Genomic DNA, 22,882 nt, shown 5'->3' with positions numbered 1-22,882 from the left:
AGTAAATTCACGCCATATCCCACCCTTCAAACCGAAACACAGCCATGCAAACACAACTGCTTCACGGTTGAAACACATGAAACACGTATTTGTACAATGACAGAAAAGAGGAGGCGTTGAAAAAATATTAAGTTAGAAAAATATTTGCCAGAAGGAGATTTAGTATAAAATTTGTCTGGGTACCGCTGTCCTGTTCATGTTTCTGAGATGAAGCGCTGTGCTTTCATGGCTGTGTTTCGGCTTGATGTGGCTGTGAAATTACAGGGTACGGAGTCATAATAAACAGCTGAGAAACTGACGTATCACGTTCTTGTTTTTTTTTTTTTAATTTTAAAATTTTAGTATGGTACTGTCATTGTCGATTGCTATAATTTATTCAGAGTTTGTTCTTTTTAGTTTTGGTCATGTTTTTTTAAATTTATTTATTGAGTCTCCCATCCGGGAAATGGGTATTGGTGACTCGCACGCATGGTAAAGTTAAAGAAGTTAAGGGGCCGCCTGAAAATCAGCGCTTTATAGGTACATCTCGCTGGAGGTGTGCATATATAGCAATAGCTGAGGCGGCTACCATTACCAACAAAATGAATTTTTTTTCTTTTTATTGTGATTTTTCTTACATTTTATTAGTAGTAATAAAAATTAGATAATTTTTCAATCTATATAATATAGTCCTAAAATATAGTAATGCATCGTGGCTTCGGTTACCACTATCCATCGGGCAAGCCAACTTTTGAAGTCGCATAAAAAATTCTAAGTATAAGTAATTATTTCACCTTGTGGTCCCGGTATAGAATGGACCATCTCTTTCTTTCGCGTGAGTGTCGTAAGGTGACTAAGGGAAATTAATGATCGAGGGATAGGCAGCAGCGTTCCTATTAAAACATCACCAAATGTTTATTCATTTATTAGATTTATCTGCCTCTTGTCATAGTAGATACCTATCAAGTATTACGACACAACCTCAACGGCGATCGGATCGGACCACCTAGCATGACGCAAGAAGGTGCGCTACCGAGAAAGACACCTGCGTCGAGTCAGCATTTCAATTCCCGCAGCAAAAATACCCATTTCCTTTATGTTTGATTTGATATAACTTCACTTACGGATCACACATCGATCTGAAGAGACATATTATTGTAATAATTAATTTTAGAATTAAATTTAGTTATATTTATAAAATTGTTTTTTTTTTGGGTCTTCCGCCAGCAACTACAATAACTCTCTGGTAAATAAATCTAATAAATAAATAAACATGAAAAAACCATTTCGACTGGATTATAAAGTGTACAAACAATTGAACATGCTTATCACATCACATCAGAAATAACAAGATTATTTGTGTTATTACTGTGATAATTTACACTCTTGAAGATTATTTCTTATTACAAAGAAAATCAGTCAATCATGATAAGTGTATATAAGGTTACGAATATTCTGTACTAGTTTTTACCCGCGACTTCCGCTGCTTGCGATATATTTGATGATTGGTATAAAGTCCAGAATGGTTTTTTTTTAATGGGTGATAATGGTATGGTAACCACGTCTGCGCTATCGGTATATACTGGTGGGGCACCAGTGATAGATGAGTGATGAGGATGAAAGCAGGTCAGTTAGCTCTTCCAATAATCTTTCTTCTAGGGGGAACCAATTAGAGGTCGACCTGACAGGGTATATTGCTAATAATGGGGTCAAATAACCCCATTACTAACAATCTCTTTCCCTCCTATGGAGAATGATTAGATTCCTTATAATATTTCCGAATGATAGCGGTTATAAATATATAAAAAAATGTTAAAATCGAGTATCTGGTAGCATCTATCTTGAGCACATCGTAAAGGTTGACTGGTAGAGAATGCCAATTTTTTATTATGCAATTTACAATGGAAAATAAGCCGACGGCCTATCTGATAGAAAGTGGTTACCGTCGCCTATAGACATGAGCAGCACCATGGACATAACAGAGTATACTGCTTCGCCCATGATACCCCCCATGCGTTGCCATTCCTGAGGTCTCAGATGTTATTCCTCTGTACCCTGTAAATTCATATATGCCTATACCATCAAGTCCACCTTTGGTACCGTTCACATTTGATCGGTCAATAAAGTTTAAATAAATATATAAAAATTGTTTACAAGACTTATAATAAAGCCTATATCTAAAAGTAAAATTAAGGTTATAAAAAAATCTTTCCTATCGCATTGGCTTACTTAAATAAAAGTTTATAATAAAAAATATGTTAATTAATCGTCCGTCGTCGCATTGTTTTATTTATATCAGTTGATAACTGTGGCAAACAATAATTACATATTCCGTTGAACAATCTAGTGTCTAGCCGATGACATTATGTCCTTTGTATCTTAATTCATCTCTCCGGCTAAAGGGAATAAATATGCTAATGTGACGCTGGAAAAAAGAATTTAATCCAAGTACTAATCAATATAAATTAATATAGAATGCTATTGTTTGTTTATTTGCTAAGTTGCATACAAAACAATAGCAATATACCCAACCAGGTCGACCTCCTCGCGGTTCTCCCTGGAAACTATCATGGTTAATTCCTGATGAATTCATCATGATGGACTAACTGGCCTGTTTTCATTCTCATCTATCACCCTTCACTGGTGCTCTGCCAGCGTATCCCGTTAGCGCAGGCGGGGTTACCATACCATATTCACCCATCAAAAAAAAAAAGACCACGTGGATGCACGCCACTCCCCCATCAAAAAAAAAAAGACCACGCCCCCCTTCCCATACACACACATAGTCAAACGTAAGTCGACATATGAGGAGACGTTTCAGATATTCATTATGGTTTGTATTAAGAACGCAGAGTCGCGTGTTTACATACAAACTTTGCTTCGTAAAATTTTTTGCTTGCAAAAATATGAAATAAACTACTACTTGTAAATATTACTACTTGTAAATAGTAATCTTTATACCGACTGAATATCATACAAATTAATATATAATAAATAATAAATGGGAGCAAACTTTATCAACTGTGGTAGGTGAGCAATATTACTATATATACATTTTTTCACTTCGAGTAGCAAGCTCTAGAAGCACCGCTACTCAACAAGAGGTGGCGCAAGAGGGCCCCGGATGTTGCATTCTTACATTCGACATAATAATAACATAATCGCCCAACATAATCACAGAAAAAGTCTTAGAAATTCAGAACCTCCTCATTATGAAGGTCCGTTTAAAAAAATATTAAAAAATGTATTTACTACACACGGTTTTAAATAACTAATTACTTGACTGCCTTTACGAAAGATCATTATTAAATACCGTATTTGAAAATAGAACTGGCTGTCTCAATACAGTTGCTGTTTGTGATCTGTTACTTGGTAAATAAGCTTTACAAATTCTTTATTAAATATCTAGAGGTCTACCATGAAATGAAATTTCCGATTTTGGACTCAATTTCACGTTTTTATTCATACCGATATCGGCCCAGTAAATGGAGCTTAATATTTCGTCCGATATAAATCCTACTATAAAAGTCAAAAGAAACGATATTTTAACATTTTTAATCTTTTAAACAGTATGTATATACATATGTACATATGTAATTTTAACATCAAATTTGTGTTTCATTCGGCTTCGAAACTTCGGAAAATATTTCATGGTAGGGCCTCTGTTTTTATTTATTTCATTTAAGGCGTTTTCTGAGAATCTGTGATCACATTTTGTGATATGGTTTAATGACAATAGGAATTCGAATCTACTTTCAAGTGTAGAGAGTCTGGAGATACAAAGTCCATAGATCTCGTGTTTTAAATTTTATCAATTTAAACGTTACAAAATATACATGTAATAGATTTTATATGCAACTTAAACTGGAAAGTGGTAACCTAAGTACATGAAGATGGTAGACATAGAGGTGAAGTTATTTACGAGTTTATATATTTTAGTTTAAATTTACGTCCGTGCTTGAATACTAAAACATAATTATTAAAAACTAGAGAATATTTGCAGAGAAATCTTATATATAAAATTCTCATGTCACGGTGTTTGTTACCAAACTCCTCCGAAACGGCTTTACCGATTTTTATAAAATTTTGTGTGCATATTGGGTAGGTCTGAGAATCGGCCAACATCTATTTTTCATATCCCTCAATGATAAGGGTGACCCTCCCCAAAACATTTTTTTTTTGACAAATTTTTCCATTTTTATTTTATTATGATTTAGCATTGAAAAATACATACAACCTCAAATTTTCACCGTTTTACGATCAACCCCTGTATTTTAATCGCGATTTTTATATTTCGCAATAAGTGGTAAAACAACGTTTACGGGGTCAGCTAGTAATCTTATAAAAAATAGTCTTAAATATTTTGATTTTCTCAGACCCTTCCCAAAACATTTTTTTTTGACAAATTTTTCCATTTTTATTTTATTATGATTTAGCATTGAAAAATACATACAACCTCAAATTTTCACCGTTTTACGATCAACCCCTGTATTTTAATCGCGATTTTTATATTTCGCAATAAGTGGTAAAACAACGTTTACGGGGTCAGCTAGTAATCTTATAAAAATTAGTCTTATAAGTATATTTAGATTTTCTCAGGCTATCTTAGCAACGTGATGTTCTGGATATTGACGTAAATATTGTGTGTTTCAACAGATGAATAACGAGATACTGCCTGTTGGTACGGCGACACTGTTGCGACAGGCGTGCGACAAATACGTCGCGACGTTTGGTCGCGAGCCAGTCGCCGCCGCCAGCGCGCCGGGCCGCGTCAATCTTATTGGCGAACACATTGATTATTGTGAAGGATACGTGTTGCCTGCGGTAAATATTGACAGAATATATTATATTTTCATATATATTTAGGTATAGGTATATATGCGCTGTGACACTTGCGCTAAATGCCTCTATTTATAGACGAACGACGCTGTTTTCCATCAGGCGGGCGGCATCGAGCTGACGAGCTTGGTTGTCATTCTAAGTTGCTTTCTAGAGATTTAACCGTTAAAGTATTTTTGCTCAACGTAAGCTTTTAGCTATATAGTGAAATAACGTCGCTAGTTGGTATCTTGGGGACGCTATTGTACGGAGCAAATTTTTATATAATAAGACTTGAGTGAGTATAGTCCTTTATATAGGTCTTTAACCAATGCGTGTTGTCAGTGATGATTTATAACCTCGCAACCAACTCACCTCTTACACGAATTCCTCGAGTATATAATAATGAAATTAGTGACGTAGATCTATTCTTTCAATCTAAATTGACATTTAAGAAGCTTGTTGTAAGAACTATGAATCAATGAATCAATAGGTTAATTAGGTAATTAAGTAAAATCTTAGGGTCCGTGTGATTGTATTTGCATGATGTGAGTGGATGTGTGTGCTTTAATGTGTCATAATGGTAACAGGAGGTAGTGTGTTCATGCAAACTTTGTTGTATTTATGTATAAAATATATATAGCACTACTGAATATACTATAACATACATGCATTGGTAAATATTTGTATTTGAGTGTCTTGTGATTGAATGTCTGCATTGTACTTTTCTTTTTTTGCGCAAACCAATTTTGTACTTTTATAATAATAAGAAACCTGTTATTAGCCTTAATATTTTAAATACTAGTCTGTAAATCTTAACTGTAACGACGTTGGTTTCTAATAAATAAATAAATATACATATGTAAAGAGTTCCGTGTCCTCAAATTATAATATAAAACTAAAACAAAATTCTCATAGGATTTTAAAGTAGGTTTTTTTTAAATGTAATTATTTATAAAGTAAGTTAAGACAACATAAGATAAAAAATAGAAAATATGTACAGAAAATGTAGGTCAATGAATAATATTGAATTTTATTATTTAATGCATAATACTTATTTGCATTAATTTGCATATCCTTTTTTTTATTATTTTATACCATGAATAATATAAATGCTGAAGTTTATAACGATGGACGGATTGATATCTGTTAGTCTTTCACTTAAAAACTACAAAACGGAATTAAACGGAACAAATGAAATTTGTTACATGGGTAGGTTATATCCTAACTTGGCATATAGGATACTTTATGTATTGACTCGTGCAGGTGAAGCTGCAGGATATTATTAGTAAATGATATAAAAATTAATAAAATATTATTTGTTCAATTAAATACATAAAATAGCAAAAAACAGTATTCCAAAAATAATAACTTTTTACGTAATTCAGTTTAACAGTAATTAGTCGAAGTACCTAAAAATAATTGATGATTATAAATTTAATTGACAAGAGAGAATTTTCCATGCTCCTCTGATAAAGTTTGGAGTTTATTTACTAGCTCTTGTCTACGTCTTCTTTCGCGTGAGATCCGGTAGTCCCTACCAACTATGTGGTTTACCGTTTGTCATTAGGAACAGCGATGGTCATATAAATTCTAAATGTTAAATCTAAAACAGAAGGTGATTTTAGTAATAGGATTTTGTAAGCAAGCAAGTCGACTTCCGTGCAGTTTCACTGGAAACTACTCCTTGATTCTTGATATATTCGTCATGATTGGCATACTGACCTGATTTCTGGCTCATCTATCATCTCTTACTGGTATCTGCAAGCGTGTATCGATATTGCAGATTGTCTTCCGATTATCCTATTAATATTATAAATGCGAAATAGATAGACGAAGTAATAAATGAGCTAGTTTTGGCAGCTATTGTTTTAAATAATGTATATTGTAAATAATTTAATAATAACAATTTATTGTCATAAATAGGTCACAAATAAAGTATAGGTACATATTAAATAGAAAAAAAAAAATAAGTTTATAAGATGGTGATGATGAATAGGTACATGGATGGATGCATATTTTACGCTAAAACTACTTAACGGATTCGAATAAAATTTGATACATGGGCTATATCCTAATTTAGTACATAGGATGATTTATGTACTAATTCACGTGGGCAAAACTGCGAGATGTAGTTATACATAAAAAAATACACGTTCATGTACAAAATTTTTTATGTCATGTAAAATGTCGAGGTTTAGTTAATTGGAAGTTAAGATAGCGAAAACACTCACTAGACGGTGTGATGTATTAAACAGTCATTATTCTTTTTATTACTCTGGTGACGTCACAGGCACAGATGGCAACAGAATAGCAAAATATTCCGTTATCAATTAGAATATTGGGTACAATATTCCCAAATTAAATTCTAAATTAAATTAACAAATGATTAATCTGTGAACTTAGATATTTATGAATAATGATTGATTGTCAATTTTCCACGAGGAAATTATTTTGAAGTCGTTTGTCAACTTGTTATTTTTTTTTTATTACAAATAGGAGAGGTATCAATGTTGCCAGGCCTATTTTTAGATTATAGTTCATTCTCATCATCATCATTAACCCAGAGTAGTCCAATGCTGGACCATGGGTCTTTCCCTAGCTATCCTATAAATATTAGCAATTTTGTGTAAATCATTGCGTCATCTTGTTAGTCTTCTGTACTCATGATCATGTTTGCTTAAACAGTCATCGATTTTGCGACAAATTTGCTAATAATATTGTTATAAAATTTAGTTAGTACTTATTTTAACAGAATAAAATAAAAATAATCTTTAGTGAAGTAGACTTGTTTATAGGTTGTTTTAAATCCTTACTTTTTTATTACTATATTGCTGGATGTTGTTATCAGCTGAGAAGAATACGTAAGGAATTCAACGATTACTCTTTTGAATTTACTATGTACAATTTAATGCAAGAATATCTGGATTATTTAAGTTTTTTTTTTATACAACTTAGAATGGCAAACAAGCTGACGGCCCACCTGATGGAAAGTGGTAACCGTCGCCTATAGACATGAGCAGTACCATGGACATAACAGAGTATACTGTTTCGCCCATGATACCCTCCATACGTTGCCATTCTTGAGAACTCAGATGTTATTCCTCTGTACCCTGTAAATTCACGCCATATCCCACCCTTCAAACCGAAACACAGCCATGCAAAGACAACTGCTTCACGTTTGGGACAGAGGTACCCAAGCAAACGACTTTTGTACAAAGTCTTGTTGAAAATAATCGACTAGTTTTGGTAAATGAATAAACATAGTAAGTCCATAAAATTCCTTGTATCCAGTTATATATATTAGTTATTAAGTTACTTTAATTTTCACAGTTTTAGATTACAGCATCATAATGTCTCAGTCAAGTTTAATTAAATTGTCACTGAGATTTTCTGAGAAGATGTACTGTCAGTAGCGTGGGTGACCCTACCAATAAAATTGCTATCAAAAACACCGAATTATTCTTTTACGCGTCTTCATAAACACTTTAATGCAAGTTTTAAACATTCTAAGAAGGCGTTTGGGTTTTAGATACCATCAAGTGAGGTGTCGTTAAGAGCGATCATAATTTTAGCTTATTGAAGTGTGGCATGTTGCCGTAAGGTCCTAGCATAGAATAGGCCACCCATTCCTTTCCCGTGGGTGTCGTAAAAGGTGATTAGGGGAGTGCGAGGGATGGGCTGCAGCGTCCTTCTTAAAACATCTTTAAAGCCTAAATGCGGTGGCCAATGTGGCCTGCCAAGCGTGGCAATTACTACCCCATTCATGTTTCTACAGTGAAGCATTTATGTTTGCATGGTTGTGTATCGGTTTTAAGGAGCAGTGAAATTATAGGGTATAGAGCTATAACACCTTAGTCCTCAGGAGTGGCGACGCATGGGAGGTATCATGGGCGACATAGTATACTATGTTATTTCCATGGTACTGCTCATTTCTATAGGCGACGGTTACCACTTTCCACCAGGTGGGTCATCGGCTTGTTTGTCATTCTAAGTTGTTTAAAAACAAATAGCGAACTAAAACGTTAAATATGTAGCAATATTCTTATAAAGTTGCTACTAAAAAAATTGATTTTAATGGCAAAAATATATTTGAAAAATTTTGAAGCAAAATATAAAGTAGGTGTAAATTTTCAATGGTAGATTTTTTTATATAAATGTTCTTAAGTGCGTTCGTAACAAAGTATGATTATGTTACATTTATCTCTATAGTTGCATATAGATATACCACTTTTTAACCACAAATGGCAAACAAACCCACCTAAAGCCTAAAAGACGGCCTGTCTTATGGTAAAAAGGGTTACTGTAGTCTATAGACGGCTGCAATACTAATGGAGTCACGTACGCGTTGTTGACCTTGAAGAAATCTTAATAAATCCTTTTTGAACAACCCCATTCTATAATCTCTAGAGAAAATTTCGATAGGGACCTCATTGCACAGCCTGTGCATTCGTGGGAGAAAAATCCTTTAAATCTTCATATTTTGTTTTAACCGATTTTGATACATTCGTGGGAGAAAAATGCTTTAAATCTTCATATTTTGTTTTAAACGAATTAAATACTTTTTTTGCAATTAAAATATTAATTTTCAATGACAGTTTAATAAGTATTTTATTACATGATTAATGCTTTAATTCACTAACAGACCACTTTTTAAATAATCAGTCAGTAATATTTAAAATTACTAAATTGTTTCTGAAAATTGTCAGGTAATTACAATGTGCCTAACGCGCCTGTATAATTATATTGTAAAAACCGAGCCTGAACTTGATATTTGACACTTTGACATTCGCTCTATGTTCGTGTCTAAATTACCTTACTTTACCTTGTTAGTTGATGTATCTCGCCATTATGTTTTATTTATTCATAATGTAATTTAAATTGAAATGAAATAATTTAATCATAAGTTCCATCATATGTGTATATAAAGGTTGTCTGTAAGAGATTGCCCTAGCGATAAGACCGCCTTTTGTACCTTTATGTGTATATTTCAATCTGTATTTATGTTACTGTATTTCATTTGAATTATTCACTTGTCATTGTATATTTTTATTTATGGTGCAATAAAGAGTTAAATAAATAAATAAATATATTATTAATATTTTTATTCATGTAATAATATTCAATAATTTAATTCAATTTTAATGTTTCTCAAACACAAAGCACGCTGTGGTTGCCTTTAAATGTAAGAATAGTTAGTACTAGTTCACTAATGTATTGTATTGAAATGTATTCGCTGTATCTTATGTTAGTGATCTTATAAATAAATCAATCAATCAATACATATAATAAAATCGTAACTAATGGCTGTCTGTATATGGAAGATATATAAGAAAAACAATTATAGAAGGACTTTGTGAGTGCAATAGAACTCAAAACAATGATTTTTAGAATTTTTGTCTGTTTGTCTGTATGTTTGTGCACGCTAATCTCAGAAACGACTTAACCGATTTGAACGTGGTTTGCTCAACTTAGCATTTAGTGTTTGTTTAATTTCAATCGGTTCATTAATAAAAAATATATATTTATGAATAAAAGTTTGTATTATATATATATATATATATATATATATATATATATATATATATATATATATATATATATATATATATATATATATACCGTGCGTTTTTCAAGGCACTTTCTCCCACGCACAACCACTCTTCGGAATCAACTTCCAGCAGCAGTATTTCCGAACCGATACGACAACATAACCTTAAAAAAAAGAGCATATTCCTTTTTAAAAGGCCGGCAGCACACCTGAAATGTCGTAGATGTTGTGGGTGACCATGGGCGGCGGTAGTCACTTACCATCAGGTGAGCCGCATGCTCGTTTGCCCCCTGTGTTGTAAAAAAAAAATATTATAATTAGAAGCGGGCAACGCCGCGTGAAACGGCTAGTAAATAAATAAATGTGGTAACGTGGCACCTCGTCAATCTAAACTTACGAACGTTCTTAAGGAACTCTGTAATAAACATAGTATCTCATTATACACGAGTATGTATTAATTAATTGTATAATATGAACAAGTATTATAATTGGCTTTGATTTGAATATAAAAGGTTTTGATACGTACGCCTATGTTCCGTTTCTCTAGTAATTACACTGATTCACGAATAATTGTATTGAGATTCGAAATAGCGTTAATACAGAGGCAAACCAACTCTCGGAAGGAAAGGTAATGCCCGCAGTTCTCTGGATAATGTCTCTGAGTTATCTTGTTCTAGATAGGTCTGATTAGTAATTACCAGAGGGAGACTTTGTACAAAAGTCGATTGCTTGGGTACCTCTGTCCCATTCGTGTTTCTACCGTGAAGCAGTTGTGTTTGTATGGCTGTGTTTCAGTTTGAAGGGTGGGATATGGCGTGAATTTACTGGGTACAGAGGAATAACACCTGAGTCCTCAGGAATGGCAACGCATGGGGGGTATCATGTGCGAAACAGTATACTCTGTTATGTCTATGGTACTGCTCATGTCTATAGGGGACGGTTACCACTTTCCATCAGGTGGGCCGTCAGCATGTTTGCCATTCTAAGTTGTATAAAGTGAAAACTGAATGGAAATTATGCTAGCGATTGCTCATTCGATAGCCTTTGGTGACGCACGCGTCACTACTGGCATCAATACTCCGTTGTGTAGCGCTGCCTTGTTGCACGGAGTCAGCGGATACGCAAACACGTCGGACACGAAGAAAAGTAGAGAACAACTTAGGCACGAGGTTCTCGTTCGTCGCCTTAGTTTCGCGCGCTTTTTAACGGCCGTCCGTTCGCGTACACGGCACGCGCTGCCACCTCGTCGTCGCGAGTGCAGTGAGTGCATGTGAACAATTACAAGTGACAATTGTGTAGTGTTGTGAACTCTAGTGCATCGGACTAACAAGTGTTAGGGTGGTGTACTGCGCCATAAGCGCAGCGCACCAGCTCCGGAGCCGGTGCCAGAGACCAGCACTCTCCTCCCCGGCGACCCGCGCCGCCTTCGACACCCCGGCCAAGTATCGGCAACAGGTACACAAGTCACTCCGGTGACTACATTCCATTGTTACATTAACAATAGGCACACATCCCCCCGCCGTACTCGGCGGGGCGGTTAACTGTACACAAAGCGGCCGGGTAACCGTCGCCCGGCCGGTGACTAATCCCTGTATAAAGGGCGACTCATACCTGGACAGGTCCCAACAGGCCCTTATATACGCGGCTTGTAGCGGCTTATTTTTTGTGTCCACTTTTATAGTAGCGCATTGTCCGTATTATAAATTTAATTATTTTAGGTATTGGCACCCGACTTAAGAGTCGGGTGCATTGCTAATTTATAAGAGGAGTGTTTTCTGGGACAACATGTCGCTGTCCCAGGATGACATTCCACAATTCGTGGCCTTTTTAAAGGCCAAATGTCCTGGCCTCTTAAAGGCATTTTTCGATGAGCGCAGGGGCGCACATGTGATACATGACGACGCCCCTGCCTCGCCGGCGGCCTCCCTTCAGGAGGCCAACGACGAGCTGTCCTCAAACCCACCTTCCCCCGGGGACCACCTAGTGAGTACCCCGGAGCCGATGTCCCCTCAGGAGGTTGCTCCCAACCGCCCCTCCTCTGAAACGGAAATGGAGCTAGACGCTCCCAACGTCGTCGCCGAAACAGGCGACTCCTCCGACACTGCCTCCTCCTCGGAAGAGGAATTTCAAATTGTGGGTGCCAAGCGCACCAAACGCGCGAAGCGGGCGCGCGATCTTCCCCCGCCTAAAACCCAACGTGCCAACGATGGCGCACCCGTTCCGGCTAACGCCGATAAAACCGACCGCGATCACGCGGGGAAAGTGAGGCCTCCTCCTCCTATAATCATCCAGGACAAGACAGCCTGGAACAGGGTGTCAGCTGCGCTGAAGGAAAAGCGCATATCCTTTACCCATGCAAGGGTAACCTCACTAGGAATCAGAGTAGTGGTTCCCACATCGGCGGATCATCGCCAGTTAACTTCCTTCCTCAGGACAAACAGTGTGGGTTACCACACTTATGCCCTCGAGGAGGAGAAACGACTGCGCGTAGTAATACGCGGCGTCCCTAAGGAGCTGGACTGCCAGGACATCCTCGCAGATATCCGCTCTCAAAACTACCCCGTCCACGAGGTACACAGGATGTACCGCAGCAGGGCCAAAACGCCACTAGACATGGTACTAGTGGTACTAGATCTCTCCCCAGAGGGGAAATCTATCTTCAACATCCGAAGTGTCTGCCTGATCTCAGGCCTATCAATAGAACCGCCAAATAAGCGGACCTACCCAGGGCAGTGCCACCGCTGCCAAAATTATGGGCACTCCGCCCGAAACTGCTACGCGCGCGAACGTTGCGTCAAGTGCCTGGGAGACCACGGCACCAAGCAATGCACTCGCGTGAGTGGCACCCCGACCCCACCTAGCTGTGTACTCTGTGGCACACAGGGCCACACAGCTAACTACCGCGGATGTCCCCGCGCTCCCCGTCCCGGCCAAAACAAGGCCTCCGCAAAAGCCACAAAGGCTCAGGCACCCCGCGCAGCACGCCCCGCGCCCCCTACTATCCCGCAGCCTTCAGCTGCACCACCTCCCCCGCCAAAAAATGCTTGGGTGCGACCTCCGGTCGTCAAGGCGACCCCCTCACCCACCATGCCTGCAATCGCTCCCACGCTTGCCAAGATTGTGGCATCGCCCGCTCCTCCGCGCCCCGCCCCGCAAACTGGAACGAACGTAGGCTCAAGCTTCGCAGCCGACTTCGCACTGGTAGCGAAACTCGCCAGCTCCATCGACGCTGGCGAGATTACGGCCCTGGCCTCCAAATTAAGGTCAGTCAACGACCCACAAGAAAGACTCGCAGCCGTCTGCGAGCACATCGGCGTACTAGTCGCCATCCTCAATTTTAACAACTAATTATGGATCTAAGGGCGAAAAGATGCAAACCTCGGTCCGTTAAGTTAGCGTTTTTCAACGCTAACGGACTACAAGGGCAAAGAGACGAAGTCCGTGAGTTTCTCACCGCCCACCAGGTGGACGTTCTCCTACTACAGGAGACCTTCCTCAAGCCTTCAATACGCGGTCCAAGAATCGCAAACTACAATATCGTACGTAATGACCGCATCAGTCGCGGCGGCGGTACGTTAATTTATTACCGAAGGTCCCTTCAGTGCATTCCGATCGACACGCCTCCGCTCGTAAACATGGAAGCCTCGATATGCCTCCTCGCGATGACAGACCATCGACCGGTCTATATAGCATCGGCCTATCTCTCTCCCTCCAAAAAGCTACTCCGGGCCGACCTCCAAGCTCTCATGGACCTGGGGGATTCGGTAATTATTGCCGGAGATCTAAATTGCAAGCACAGCCTTTGGAGCTGTGCTTATTCGAACCCAAACGGTCTCACCCTGGAACGCCTTTCGCTTTCCATGGGTTTCGACATCCTTCCCCCAGTGCACTTCACGCACTATCCGGCAAACACTGCTCATCAGCCCTCCATCCTCGACATGGCCCTACTAAAGAACGTAGCCTTAAGGCTGAGTTCTATGGAGGTCCATGCCGAACTCATCTCCGACCACCGCCCCGTCACATTCTCGCTAGGCCCACCTGCAGACGGGGCGCCTCAATTTAAAACGGTCACGGACTGGAGCCGGCTTGAGAAAGTCCTCGAGTCGACTAACTCTCCGGTACTGGACCGCATCCCGGACGTAGTCGAATCTATCGAGGAGACGACTACAGCCATAGACGCGCTAACAGAGCACCTGCAGTCGGCAGTCAAGGACTGCTCCAGGGAGGTTCCGGATACGGGCGACCGTAGATGGAACCTACCTGATGATGTAAGGGCTCTGCTGCGCACTAAGAATGCAGCCACACGAGCGTATGACCGCTATCCCTCAGAAGAGAACCGAACCCGCCTGCGAGCTTTACAGCGCGAAGTAAAGAGTCGCATAGCGGAACTTCGGCGAGACAGATGGGATAAGTTCACCAAAGAACTCACCCCCTGCCATACCGCGTACTGGCGAGTAGCCAAAACCCTCAAAACAGACCAGTGTTACTCCGACCTTCCGCCCTTAGTCCGAACAAACAACAGTCCGGCCATATTTGATGAAGAAAAGGCTGAATGCCTAGCAGACAGCCTAGAGGCCCAATGCATGCCGAGCACCCTTCCGGTGCCCGTTGATCATCTAGAGAAGGTAGAATCCGAGGTGGAGCGAATCCTGTCGATCCCTCCAGTAGAGTCACTCCCCCCGTTACACTGGATGAGGTGCGAACACTCATCAAAGGAACTCCCAACCGAAAGGCACCCGGTGCCGACGGTATCTCTAACAGACTCCTTAAGAGTCTGCCAGAAACCATTCTGCTACTCCTAGTAGCGATCTTCAATGCGGCAATTACCAATGCCATCTTTCCAGATGCTTGGAAAGAAGCCGATGTCGTAGGCTTTCCCAAACCTGGGAAAGATAAGTCCCTTCCCACCAGTTTTCGCCCCATCAGTCTCCTCAGCTCGCTGGGGAAGCTGTATGAGAAGCTAATACTCGCACGCCTGAAAGACTGGCTACAGTCCAAAGGCATCCTGATCGAGGAACAGTTCGGCTTTAGAGCCAAGCACTCAGCTGTTCATCAAGTACATCGTGTAGTAGAACACGTCCTCAACGCCCGACACCTGAAATCCAACGGGGTCACATGTGCCCTGTTTCTCGACGTAGCGAAGGCCTTTGACAAAGTCTGGCACAGCGGCTTGATTTTCAAACTGCACAAGATGGGAGTGCCAGACAGGCTCGTGCACATCATACGAGCCTTCTTGTCCAATAGGTCATATCGCTATCGCGTCAATGGAGTGCGTTCCAGCGCACGACCGATTAGAGCCGGCGTCCCTCAAGGCGCTGTCCTCTCCCCCACCCTCTTCTCGTTGTACACCAACGACATCCCGCGTCAGCCCCGAGTGCAAATCGCCCTCTTTGCTGATGATACAGCCATATATGTGGACAGCACGTCGGCCGCCTGTGCAGCCAACAGGCTTCAACGGGCGGTGGACGAGCTGGCCTACTGGTTCAGAAAATGGCGCATCGAAGTCAATCCAGATAAAAGCGCCGCCGTGCTTTTCACGGCCAAAAGAAAACCATCCCTTCCCGCCTCTATTCAGCTGTTTGGCACGCCCGTCCCCTGGACGAACGAAGCCAAATACCTAGGCGTGACACTAGATTCCAAGTTGAGTTTCGCATCTCATCTTAAGCGCGTCCGAGGCCTGGCCAATTTTATACTGGGACGCCTCCATCCCTTTATTAACAAGCGCAGCCAATTGTCGCTTAACGCAAAGCTGACGCTCTATAAAGCATGTATAAGACCGGTGATGACGTACGCTAGTGTCGTCTTCGCCCACGCCCTTCCTTCATTACTTCACCCCCTTCAGGTGGTGCAAAATAAATTTCTGCGACGGGCCACGGGCGCCCCGTGGTACGTGCGCAACGTGGATCTACACCGCGACCTCAAAATACCCACTATAAGGCAATTCATGAAGCAAGCGTCTCGACGCTACTTCGCCTCAGCCGAGTCCCATTCAAATCCGCTCATAGTAAGAGCGGTCAAATACACACCCCCCATAGAGAACGTCGCTCCAAAACGTCGTCGCCCGAGGCACGCACTCTTGGACCCCGATGATCCAACTACGACGGCAAACGCGTCTCCCTCCCTACCTACCGCGGAACCCTCGACAAGAGCCCCTACAAACACACCCACACATCGCACACACCGCCCCCGCCGGCGGGGGCGAAGAACCCTCGCGACACACGGTCCGCGCGCGATCAGGTTTGCGCCCGAGCGCATAACAACCGCGTCGCAATCTCACCCACCCAGACGTACCGACCCTTCGCCGTCCCTCGACGGGGGTCGAAGTGCGGTGGCCTAAGCCGAGGCCGAGCCACTCTGGCGCCCTTAGGCGCACACACACACCGCAGTCCATAAGAAAGAGTCGACACCTCTGTCGCTCCCCTCTCGCGGGCTTGGAGTGCCATCAGCACTCGCCCCTGCATTCGCGTCCGGTGAAGCTGTAAAGGCCACACACGGCCAACAGCAAACACATTCAGAAAAAAAAAAAAAAAAATTATGCTAGCGTTATTAGTATATAGATACTATATATAGCTATAGTTTAAGTCCCAAGTATACAAATGTAGGATTATGGTTTAAAACTATATTGGTACTGTTACTAGGCGTTTAGTTGTATCCGTTTATTTTATTTTATTTATTTGGCGCACACAATAGAAATTCATAATTTCATTTTTTTTATGCAACTTAGAATGACAAACAAGTTTTTGCCCCTGATGAAAAGTGGTAACCGTCGCCTATATAAATTATAGGCACCAAGGACATAAATTTATACTAAAATACAATTAAATCATTCAATTCAGCTATTTAAGTGTTATTGAGTAACTAAAACACATTCAAACATTTTTACAAACTTTTGTTCATAAAACCTCCTAATTCATAAATCTTTAAACCTCTTATAAAATTATTTTAGCTATTGAACTGTTTTGTCCTAAATTCTAAAATTGTTTATTCATTCATTTGTGCCAAATTCCTAATCTGAAAGAAAGTAACAAAAGAGTGTAATACTTAAAATAGGTTTGTAAAAGGTTTTAGTTTTTATGAATAAAAGGGTTAATATATAATCTAATATATAAAATTCTCGTGTCACGGTGTTTGTTTCCCCCGAAACGGCTTTACCGATTTTTATGAAATTTTGTGTGCATATTGGGTAGGTCTGAGAATTGGCCAACATCTATTTTTCATACCTCTCAATGAAAGGGTGACCCTCCCCAAAAAAAACAATTTTTATTTTTTGACTTATTTTTCCATTTTTATTTTATTATGATTTAGCATTGAAAAATATATACAACCTCAAATTTTCACCGTTTTACATTCAACTCCTGTTTTTTAATCGCGATTTTTATATGCTGCAATAGGGTTGCAAGATGGCAATCCAATATAATAATTGTAGTACGATAAACTTTCATGTATAGTTCTAAAAATAATGTATATGGTAAAACAACGTTTGCCGAGTCAACTAGTATAAGTATAATTAATATGAAAAAAAAAAAAAAAACATAAAATAAGCTTACTGCGAGAAATTAATTATAAAATGTTAAACAAAAATAAAATATAAAATACATATTATGTTCGAACAGTGGGAAGTTTAAGCTACTCACACGAATGTGTTCGCGATAAAAGTCTTTGATGTATGGTGATTTATGTACCGAAAACGGAGTGAAGGATGTTCGAGTCGGCCCAAATGATTCACGATATGACAAACTGAAGAACCAAACACGATGTGATATTGTAAACATTCGTGGAATACCAATAATGTAGCAGAAACATAAAGAAAATGTTTTCTTTCTGGTCGTGAATGTAATGTTTTATATATTTTTTTTGTTGACTAATAACTCCTCTACTCGCCTTCTTAATAGAGTTTATAAACCTATTTTCAATTATTTTTAAAGTTGGCTAGATGGCGTGGTATATTATAGTGTCTTTAGATGTTCTTTTTTATTTTTTTTATGCAACTTAGAATGGCAAACTAGCTGACGGCCCACCTAATGGAAAGTAATAACCGTCGCCTATAGACATGAGCAGTACCATGGACATAACAGAGTATACTGTTTCGCACATAATACGCCCCATGCGTTGCCATTCCTGGGGACTCAGTTATTATTCTGTACATTGTAAATTCACTGCCATATCCCATCCTTCACCACCACTCTTTGGTGTCTGGTTTCTCATAAGACAGGGAATCCTAGCTTGCGGATCAGGTGATCGGTATGTTTGTTCAGAAACACAACAGTGAAAAACACTTAAGTTGTGGAATGATCTTCCTGCCGAGGCTTTCCCTAGAGACTACGACATGGGGTTCTTTAAAAAGAGCGTATTAAGGTTTTTTAACGGTTAACAACAAGCGCGTGACATCCTTGGTGTCACAGGCGTCTATATGCTACGGTAATTTCATTTACCATAAGACAAGCTTTATGCTTGTTTGCCACCATAGTAATATAAAAAACCGCATCTTTAAACCTAGTTTGAGAACTCCAGTGATTTTCTTTAATACAATTAATCCATGGTATTTTTTCCACAGGCCCTTCCATTCGAGACGATCATAGTGGGAGGTTATAATAACACAGACTCATGTAATGTTCTCTCAGTTATGGGAAATAAAGATTCACAGATCTCATTCCCTTCGACCGAGGTCGCTGAGCTCAAGCCAGGACTACCGAGCTGGTCAAATTATGTTAAAGGCACCATTGCTAATTTTCCTGGTATGTATTCTATTGATATTATAAATGCGAAAATTTGTCAAGATAAATGGATGGATGGATGACGTGTTACTATCTCACGTGAAATCTACTAAACGGATTTGTATGAAATTTGGTACATGGATAGGCTATATCTTAACTTAGCACATATGATACTGTATGTACTGATGCACTCGGGCGGAGCCGCGGGATAACTCTCTACTACTGAACGCAAGTCTCCCACTTGGGGTGTTTCGCCAGTAGTTGCCACGCTTGGCAGGCAGATTGGCAACCGCAATTACCCTTTGGAGATGTTTTAAGAGGGACGCTGCTGCCCATTTATCCTCGATCATTTAGTTTCTTTAGTGGCCTCTTACAGCACTCACGCAAAGGGAAGGTGTGGCCTATTCTATGCCGGGACTGCACGGCCATTAAGTATGTACATAATCTTAATTTTAGATGGAATGGTCAAAGATGTAGTTATTCCTCGGTCTACATCTTTGACCATTCCATCTAAAATTAAGCTGAGGAACAATTACATGGGACAGATAAAAGAAACACTAGGTGTCATGTGCTATAGGGAGGTCAAGGATATGGCCTGGGATAGAGCTGGCTGAAGGAAGATGCATGAATTAGTTGCACCGACAAGAGGAAACTCTTAAATGAAAAGAAGAAGAAGTCAATGATGTTTGTAGTCTTAAAAATTAAATAGAAAATATAAAATTGCTTTAGATAACGTACTATGGAAAACACCTATAAAAAACAAAATTAATTCGAGTGGCGGCGGTAGTTCGCTTTTTGCCATATTGGATTTTAGCATGCACGGTGAAAAGTAGACATGTCTGATGTTCTGTTCACTTCAACGGCAACGGTCAAAGTACCTTGGACTGCACTATTACAACGACTATAATAGTCGTGAACATATAAATAAACTATATAGAAAAAAAACAATTGCAAAAAGTATGAGCACATTACTTTATCTATGTAAACAAAAAACAATTGCGAAAGTATTTAAGAATATCACTTAAGAACGACTGCACTTATTTGGTTATTTTTTTTTGTTGTGTATGAAACAAAATGTTTGGAAGATCGTACGGAAAAATGAAAAATTTCTTTTTGTATGAAGCCTAGCTATTCACTAGCTATCCACCCAGATAGCTAGTTTTTTTTTTTATAATTTAAAATTTCCAATGGAAAATAACGGTAAGGCAACGGTTGTCGATTAGTAAATAGAAATAGATCTATAAAATATTTGATATACAGCTTGTATGCTAGTTGTGAGAGCCTCAAGGGAAATTATGCATAAGGGGAAGGGAACGAGGAAAGAAATTCCTAAAATATGAAAGGAATTCCTCATAAGGAAAAATGCATTCGTAACACAATTCGTGTGTTGTATTGTGGGTTTCCTTGTAACCGTTTAATATTTGACGGGTTATTTATAACTATGTATATCATAAGAATAAATTTCTTATTCTTATGCCTTTTTTAATCTTAGCATAATATTAATATTGAATATTTTTACCACAGGAAGATTTTGGATAATGACGATTGGGTTCCACAAAAAAAGCGACTTTAATATCAAAATCAAAAATGTAAAATCCAATATTTTTATTGAAAAATAATCAAGTTATTTTGATTTAAAAATTAAATTAAAGGATTGATTTTGAAAAAAAATCTATGGGACCAATCTGAGTGTATACCCTTTTAGTAGAAAAAGAATTTTTCGAATCAGTGCAGGCGTCTTCAAGTAATCTGAAACATACTTAAAAATATTAAGGATTTCGATGAATTGGGAACCTCTTTTTCGAAGTCGGTTAAAATCGTCTGTAATACCATTGTTCCATTCGTTTCTGTTTGTATGGCCGTACTTTGGTTTGACAACTGATACAGGCCTAAGGATAACATCGAGGGCTAGGATGCTATGTTTTCGAATTCTATTTTTTTTAATTTTATTGTAATATCCCATCCAAAAATTAAGACACAATTATACAAGCACAGCCAATCCGCGGTAGAAACACGATATTAGAAAACCCAACAAAAAAAAAGCAAGTAAATAAGGTAAAAAAAATGTTTTTATCAGATCCAGTCAAAGGGTTCGACGCGGTGATAGTGTCAGATGTGCCTGTAGGAGCTGGTTTGTCGAGCAGTGCCGCCCTAGAGGTCGCTGTGTTCACTTTTTTAGAAGCTCTCACTGGTTATAAAATTGAGTAAGTATGATTAACTTTAAAATAAATATTTATTCATAATGTTAATGTATTAATTTAAATTTGGGTTACATCCTAATTTAACACAAGATACCTATATATTAACTTTTGCCTGCGACTTCGTCCACGTGATCGGGATGTTTACTGACCGTGTTAAAATAGTCTATATCCCTCTCCATCCCATATATTATGTGTGTACCAAATTTCATATTGATCGGTTAAGCCGTTAAGGCGCAATAAAGTGACAAACAAACCGTCTTTTATTTTTATAAGTGAAGATAAACGCGGGCAAACCGCAGAAAACAACTAGTAATAATAGGGGGAAAGGGATTGTTAGTAATGGGATTTAACAGTCCCATTGCTAGCAATACACCCTATCAGGTCGACCTCCACGCGGTTCACCCTGGAAACTATAGTGGTTAATTCTTGTTCAATTGGTCACTATGGGCCAACTGACCTGTCTTCATCCTCACCTGTCACCCTTCACTGGTGCTTTGCCAGCGTATACCAATAGCGCAGGCGGGTTTACTATTCCATCTTCACCTATTGAAAAATAAAAAAAAAAACACTAGTAATAATAATATGAAAAAATTGCAGTCCTATCCAAAAGGCGAAGTTATGTCAGAAGGCGGAGCACGAGTTCCCCGGTGTACCTTGTGGTATCATGGACCAGTACATAGTTGCAATGGGCAAGAAAAACCACGCCCTCCTCATTGACTGTCAGTAAGTAAGCTTTAATTATATCTTCTGACTAGCACCGCGTCCCGGTTTTGCATGGCTAGATATATAGAATTTTTTAAAACTAAATTCACTCTATATTCGTCATCAATATATTAGCCTGTCCACTGCTGGACATAGGTCTCCCCCATAGAATGCCAAAACAAACGGTCCAGAGCGACCTGCATCGATTGACTTCTGCAATCCATCTAGTGGAGGGATTGTCTTACATAGCGCTTGCTTATACGCGGTCGCAACTCAAGAACCTTTTATCCTGTATTATTAGTAGATAATACAGCTTTCTATAGGTGAAAGAATTTTTAAAATATATTATTATTTGTTTATGCGTTACAAACAAAAACCAAATATCATATCTATTAATTAATTGATCATATATTGGAGTCGATTCTGAGTGCCATTTCTCTTAACTTGTTTTTAAAATTAAAGTTTTAATTTGATATAACAGTGAATTTTTTATTCTCACGACCAATATGAATTTAATTTCTAATAGATTTGATTCAAAATTATTATAAATTCAATTTGTGAATGTCTTTAAAACGATAATTATGTGAAATTATCAAAATTAATGTCTGAAAATTAGCACTGTCACCCAATTGTCCGGTATTTTTTTTTATTGGATGAGTATGGAATGGTAACCCCGCCTGCGCTAACAGTATACGCTGGTGGGGCACCAGTGAGGGATGATTGGTGAGGATGAAACAAAGGCAGGTCAATTAGCCCATCGTGATGAATACATTTGGATATCAGCGCGATGGTTTCCAGGGGGGACCACGGGGAGGTCGACCTGATTGGGTATGTTGCTAGCAATAGAACTCTTAGTCGTCATTACTAACAGTCCCTTCCCCCCAATTCTCCAGTATTATGCTGAGGTGATTGTGCAA

The 22,882-nt window shown here is 39.1% G+C and overlaps 1 protein-coding gene across 2 annotated transcripts in view; it reads left to right on the top strand.

Moving 5' to 3' along the window:
* Positions 1–22,882, top strand: part of LOC113513475 (galactokinase-like) — a 38,065-nt gene that overhangs the window by 3,612 nt on the left and 11,571 nt on the right. For both annotated transcript variants that reach the window (XM_052903457.1, XM_052903456.1), the window contains exons 2-5: positions 4,636–4,803; positions 18,903–19,083; positions 21,140–21,266; positions 21,861–21,986. In XM_052903457.1, the coding sequence (XP_052759417.1) occupies positions 4,636–4,803; positions 18,903–19,083; positions 21,140–21,266; positions 21,861–21,986 (602 nt within the window). The remainder of the gene's footprint in view (positions 1–4,635; positions 4,804–18,902; positions 19,084–21,139; positions 21,267–21,860; positions 21,987–22,882) is intronic.

The sequence above is a fragment of the Galleria mellonella genome, unplaced genomic scaffold, assembly GCF_026898425.1.
Source record: "Galleria mellonella isolate WM207_F2 unplaced genomic scaffold, CSIRO_AGI_GalMel_v1 utg139, whole genome shotgun sequence".
Classification (NCBI taxonomy): domain Eukaryota; kingdom Metazoa; phylum Arthropoda; class Insecta; order Lepidoptera; family Pyralidae; genus Galleria; species Galleria mellonella.
The sequence above is the reverse complement of the archived record's forward strand: the minus strand, read 5'-3'. Positions and strand labels throughout refer to the sequence as shown.